Consider the following 7,024-nt stretch of genomic DNA (forward strand, 5'->3'; position numbering starts at 1 on the left):
TTAATTTGACAGTTCCCTGCCCTCAGGCTTACAGTCTAAAAAGACATGACACAAAAGGAGGAGGACATACTGTAGCAGTGGGGAAGAGGATCGAGCCTGGCACATACTGCAGTGTGGTGGCAGTTGGAATGGAGGGAGGGCCTTCAATCTGTCTCCGGAGCTAGGCACGGAGGAGCTCTGCCTGCCTCTCTTCCTCTCCTTCCAAGGCCAGGGTGGTAGCAGTTAAGATGTACATCTCCATTTGGTAGTGAAATAGATTTGCTTTTTAGTTTTATGACATGAGGTCTTGTTTTTCTTGGAGTGCATAAAACTCTTGGAAATACTCCAAACAAAATTGCTTAGAACAAATCTAAGTATTAACAAAATTATGTTTTGACAAATAGACTCGAGCAACTATCCAAAGGGATAGTTTGGCTCTTCTGACAGAGGGGCTGTAAATTCCTCCAGACATCTTCATTATTAGCCCTGAAATGCTGGAAAAGAACCAGGGGTGGCACAAAAGGCTGAAACGGGTGGAAGGGCATTCCATTGTGTTGGAATTTGAGAGGAAAAACAATACTGATTTTAGACCTCATAACTGCAAAAACTCATTCTGCATCAATGGGTCATTTTACCCCCTCAGATCATACTGAAATGGAAGACAAATCAGAAGCAAATGCTATACCTCAGCCTCCTTTTTCCAACCCTACTGCTAAAGGAAGCCCAGTCTCAGAAGTTCCAGTTGAGACTACAGATATTGGTAAATTATAATTTATTACTTTATTTGTAGTGAGGCCTCTTGTCCATGGGTCTGCCACAAGTTGAGGTTAACTTGATGGCAGTTAACAACAAAGTTAGTAATTAATTCAGTGGAGATAAGCAAGAATATATTTGGAGAAACTATAGTACAGTACAGAATAGGGAACATTGATTATTCTAGGCTTATCATATAATTTTTGCTAGATTAATGCAACAAAACAGGTTCACAGCTCTTAAGTCAGGCTGGCCCTCCATATGTTGACAGACTGCAGCTCCCATGAGCCCATGCAACATAACTAATGGTAAGGGATGATGGTAATTACAGTTCAGCAACATCTGGATGTACTAGTTGCCTGCTTTGTCTAGATGCATGCACATACTTTATTAACGTTAATGTAAAGATATTGAGCAGAAAAGATAACAGTAAATACAGATATAAAACATGAAGAAAAAGATGGAAAAAGGAGAAAATGAAGCAGTTCAGCAGTCTTTCAATTTGAAGCCAAACAGTTCTGAATGTGTTACTGTAGATGCAAAGGACAAAAAGGAAATGAGTGGCAGAATGGGAATCCTGTCTAGACATGTACAGTGGGGCAAGGTTCCTGCCAAAACACTTAGCACTGAAATTTTCAGAGGAGCTCTGTACAGTCCATATGTAGAACAATGTACTGTACGTATCAGAGTCTACAAAGAACAAATATTTACAACAGCATTTCTTTGGTTTTAAAAATTACTGTGACTTGGGACTCTTCTCACATACCCAACATAACTAGCTTGCTTTATGAATTAAAAGCCTTACAATTTACTGTTCCAATGTATTGTGTGCACTGCTTCCCAATGCATACAATACATTGGAGGGCAATGTGGGAGGCTGGAGGGCACATCCCCCCCCCCCCCGGGACTAATGGAGTACACCTCTACCACTGCAAAAAAACTCACATTTTTGTCCCCAAGTCTTCCAACAATGTAGGGACTGTAAGGGATATTTTCTCCAGGTTTTTTAGGCTCAAGAGAGGTGCTTTTTCAAAACAGGAAGTGACTGGAAGTTTTGATTACATTTTTCTCTTTTCAGGGAGGTGCTTAGGGTAGTCCAGAACTGCAATCGGAGTCCTGTGTTCTTACAGATGTTGCTGGACTGTAGGTGCTATCAGCCCCCACCATTGGCTATACTTGCTGGTAAAGACAGGAGTTGGGTCCAGCATGAAGAGGGCCCCAGGTTCCCCATTCAGGAATGGAGAATGTGTGGCCTTCCAGAAACTGGACTGCCATTCCCATCAGCTCCTGCTAGCATAGCCAAGAATGAACAACCAATGACAAATGAAAGTTTAAACAGCCTGCCCCCATGCCTGCCTTAGGTAGTTTGAAAATGGCACATGCTGCTAGAAATTATATATGTTCAGTGATTTTGCTATGGTGCATTTAAATTGGTAATATTTCTGAATGCTTCTCTAACTCTTCTCTTTCTAAATGTAATACTAATTTAGGTTTTGGTAACCGCTGTGGAAAACCAAGAGGACCAAGAGAGCCACCTACCGAATGGACATGATGCACGAACAAATGGACACATATTAAGTTATACTGGAATATTCAAGTGCCACTGAACTAGATCAATAGTTTTCCACGCTTTTTTAGGGGGGTAACTAACACAGTGTACATACAAATACACAATGGTACACTCTTATATACATCAACACAAACAGTAATATCTGCAGCAGTGGATTCTAGTATTGCAATCTGGGGCCATCAATCTGCCTTATCACACTTAGGAGAAAGTATTACATATGGTTTATTTTGTTACTTCAAGTATTATTGCCTTAATGTCTTTTGAACTTGTTACACAGTTTCTAGACATATTGATATGGTGAAACTTTTGACAAATTAAGTTTATGGACAACTTTTTGCTAAAGTTTGTTATCCTGTACCCTTTATTTTGTATATGCACAGGGCAAGCAGGTATATGATTTGATAAAGCTGAAATCATAAAGTATTAACAGAAGGTGTAAGAAATCTCTGCATGACCTAAATTTTCAAGTACCTTGTAAATTATTTGCCCTAATGTTTTAGTAAATAGTATGTTTTGTTTTTAAAAAAATACGTTGGGCACACATCCAGAGTAATAGGATGGCAGAGATGAAGATTGTAATACATTTTGTAAATTGTAAACAAAAAGTTATTTTTATATTATATACTGTTTTAACTGTTGGTCCTAATTTTGTCTTGGTTTTCATCTAGTCATGGAGAGTCCATAAGTGCCTTTGAAATATCAGATTTTTAGCATGAATTTGTTCACTGATTGAGATTAGCGTATCAACATATTTGATCTGCCAGTAAAAAAAGAACACTTAACTCACACTTTAGTTATCCTTTTTAATATATTTCAATTAATCTGTAGAAGAATTTTCTAAAAAAACATTTATTACTAAATTGCATCAAATTTAATGTTACAGTATACTAATGGTGTGTATTTGTGCAAGGCTTTCAGGGCCCCACCTGTAAAGGGACTGTTGAGACAGCTTCCACTGTGCTAGTGAAAAGTAATCCCCCCTTCAGCAGCGGTATCTGTAACACTCAAAGCCCTTAGAGCAACACTGTTTCTTGGCAAGATGCAATGTCAAGGTTAATGCTCATAAGGATTCACTACAAATATGCTTCTGTTTCTGTAATAGAGAATCTTTAAATTAAAGAGAACTCTTCCCTTAGTGGTGTGTCATGTGTATCACACGGAATGCAGTATACCTGAGCTATAGTTATGATCCATTAGTGTAAAAACAGAATAGATAAATGTAGGAATGCTTTGGTTTTCCTGTTCAAAAGAATCTTGTTAGTTATAACACAATATACAAACAAACAGGTTTCATCTCTTTCCTTCCTAAAAGGTACTAAATACATTGAGTGTTTTGGGCAGCCAAAACTGTTCTGTTGATTTTGAGATGTTCATAGGCCTTAGACTGCAGAGACAATTTCGTGGCCTTCCAGATTATGTTGAACTCCTGGCAGTCCTAGCTAATGGTGAGGAAAACTGGAGAATGCAATCTCAGCACAAATGTGGATGACCCACATGGTTCCCACTATTGCTTTAACTTGAAATTTAGATATACTACTCATTTCTAGACCAAAATCCATCTACTCCAGTATTTAAGTCTTCCTTTGTTTGTTGTTAATCAACTGTGAAAATATCAATAAACCAGAAGTGAATCTGCTTGCTTTAACAAGCATCCCTGACCCCAGAACCGTTGAAACTGGAGGTTGACAGAAAGTTGCTGTCTTAGCGGTGCATGAAACACCTTCCAAACAGTGCAGTTTTATAACATATCAGCTATCTTCAAATCAGGTAAGGGGCAAAAATAAAGATGAATTCTTGACTGAATGACATGACCAACCAAAGTTTATGGAGTTTGTGTTACCACGCATGCTCAGGACATTTCTCTAGACACATTTAAAATGTTGCCATGATCAGGGAATAAATATTTCTGAAATATGAAAGTGTTTTAAATTGCAATCCTGACTGTTTTCTGCCTGAGCACACCCTGATAATAGCCGTCTCAGAAACTAGCATACTTACTGAAATATACAAAAAGCATAGCAGAATACTCATAACATATGCAGGAGGAAGAGACGAGAACCTGCCATAGGTAGGTTCAAGACAGAAATACACTTTTTTTTCCAGCCCTGCATTAAGGTCAGATCAGATACCTCCCCAAGAGAAATTCTGATATGCAAACAAGAAACCCCACAATACAAATGTGCTAACACGCAAAGGCTCTTGGCTGGTGACTTGGGGAGAAAAGACACTCTGGCTTTTCTTAGGATGGATTCTAGCCCTACTGAGAGGGAAAGGTTCTTCAAAATGGGCTTATATTCCATTTTCCTCCTCAAAAAATTTCAGATACTTCAAAGGTACCTATGGAAGTAACTACTGTTAGAAGGCTTTCCCATACCTTCCTATTGACTAAATGGTATCTACAGCACATGCTTCTTAACCATTTTTATTTAGCCACATTTGCTTTTTCTCTGTGCGTACACACACATGACCTGGCACTACACTGATAATGCATACTCAGCAGTCCTTAAAAAGCATTACAGTATTTGAGTGCCATGTCTCTTTGACAGCCTTTTGTTTTCTGAACCGTATTCCATCCTAACTGGTTGCTACATCTACTACAGTGCTTTTTAGACAGGTAAGACAATTCCAAGACACATTCAGAACAGTCTTACGCGAATCCTGTAACAGGGCAGTCTTATCAACAGGTGAAATGTAAACTATAAAGGATCACTACTGCACTCATTACTGACAAAAGGACCAGATTTCTGTTCATGCCTGTTGCTGGAAACGAGAACATAGTTTTCCTTGCCTTGAAGTTTGTTGTATACCATTCTAACAATGTATCCGAGAGCAAGTGTGCTGTAAAAAGAAAGTGGGCACAAAATCCGAAGGGTCCCCAAATGATTACAAGGAACCTGGTGCTTTCAGTAGATGAGAGTAGGAGAGTGTGGAGCCGTTCCTGTATTTGAGACTCTTCAGCAAAGGGGGTAAATCTTCAACTAGATCCAGGCTGAATTCACCTACATGCCTAGTTATCAGGCAGCTTGAAGCAGAGGCTACATAGTAAAGGTCATAGGTACCATCCTGAATTCTTGAAGGGCTTTTACCAACAGAATCTATGAAGCTTCTTGAAGGGCTTTTGCAGATGGTAACAGTGGTAAATGCTATGGAAGCAGGTAGTTATCCCCACCTCTCAGAAGGCAATCAATTTGTTTTCTTCATGGCCTGCAAAAAGCTCAGAACAAGCCCTTTTAAAACCAATTCAGATACCCTATTTGCATTCATTCTGCTGCAAAACAGCAAAAAACGTGGTTGCACTTTAAAAGCAAACAAGTACTGTACCTACTTTTAAATCATGTCTGAAGAAATTAATTCATTAAGTATAAATTGCTACTTCTGGTCCAAAAACAACTATTAGCTAAACCAGAGGAGACCCATTGAAAGAAAAGGAATTTGGTAACAACACTTAAATCATTTCTATTGATTCTAGTTGGAAATAAACTGGATTTAGATTTGTTTTACCATATATAGAGTCATAGAATTGGAAGAGACCGCATGGGCCATCCAGTCCAACCCCCTGCCATGCAGGAAATCCAAATCAAAGCATCCCTGACAGATGGCCATCCAGCCTCTGTTTAAAGACCTCCAAGGAAGGAGACTCCACTACACTCCGAGGAAGGAGTGTGTTCCACTGTGGAACAGCCCTTACTGTCAGGAAGTTCTTCCTAATGTTGAGGTGGAATTTCTTTTCCTGGAGCTTGCATCCATTGTTCCAGGTCCTGTTCTCTGGAGCAGCAGAAAACAAGCTTGTCGATCTACAAGTCGATCTCATATAAGTTGGGAAGTTTTAGGGCCAAAATTATGGATTTTGATATGACCTGTGGATAAGTTGAGGGTATAACCTAGGGGCATGTAACAAAGGATCTCAAGGATGAAGGAAAGGGAAATGATGCCAAAGAGCTTACAAAATTCCAGCAAGCATCACTGTTTGTGCTCACATTAAAGGCTGGATGCATGAGAGAGTAGAGGGGGACAGTGCCTCCAGGACAGATTATGCTCTTGCCTTTCACCAGGGAATGTCTCATTTTTTCAAGAGTCACAGTACTGACACTGACTTGTGGATAAGTCGACTCAGATTTTTTTGGTCAATTTTTAGACTATTATTTCTAGCTGTATACAGTATATCCAGTATTTTACATACCCCCATAAAAAAGCAATATCAAAACCAGGTGCATGGTTCTGTCACGATATATGATGTTATAGTGCTGGAATAACATGCTGGTGTATCAAGGGAAATATTAGCTATAGAAGATAATGGGAGGGGCAAATGGCCAGCGGACATTAACAGACAGCTGGAAGTTTATGGTCCCTTCTTCCTGCAAACAGATTGGGCAGCTGTAAACCAGGGATGTGCTTCCTCCTTTAGCAAGATTAAATGATAATACTAGAAGGGAAGGGAGAACATGGAAGGTCACTGATTTGGATGGGGGGGGGGGGGCAATTGTAGCTGGAGAAGGGGCAGTTGGATGATGGGCTTCTTAGCTCAGGGTTCAAGGGGGAAATTTCCACTGCTAAGACAAACCTCAGATGAGGAACCTCTGTTCCAATTCCTGGAATAAAGTCTTTTGTTTAGCCACGCCAAGATATTCGCCTGGTTATTGGGAGCTGAGGCCCACAATCCTGACAGGCAACTTTTTAATGGCCTAAAAGTGAGGTAATGAGAAAATGACTGAAAATGGTGAA

General features: G+C 39.7%; 1 protein-coding gene across 2 annotated transcripts in view; it reads left to right on the forward strand.

Annotated features, from left to right (window-relative positions):
* Positions 1–4,221, forward strand: part of PTPN12 (protein tyrosine phosphatase non-receptor type 12) — an 80,077-nt gene extending 75,856 nt beyond the window's left edge. For both annotated transcript variants that reach the window (XM_042468752.1, XM_042468753.1), the window contains exons 17-18: positions 623–739; positions 2,223–4,221. In XM_042468752.1, coding sequence (XP_042324686.1) covers positions 623–739; positions 2,223–2,284 — 179 coding nt within the window. In that variant the 3' untranslated portion in view covers positions 2,285–4,221. The remainder of the gene's footprint in view (positions 1–622; positions 740–2,222) is intronic.
* The last annotated feature ends 2,803 nt before the right edge of the window (positions 4,222–7,024 follow it).

This window comes from Sceloporus undulatus, chromosome 5 (genome assembly GCF_019175285.1).
Source record: "Sceloporus undulatus isolate JIND9_A2432 ecotype Alabama chromosome 5, SceUnd_v1.1, whole genome shotgun sequence".
NCBI classification, from domain to species: domain Eukaryota; kingdom Metazoa; phylum Chordata; class Lepidosauria; order Squamata; family Phrynosomatidae; genus Sceloporus; species Sceloporus undulatus.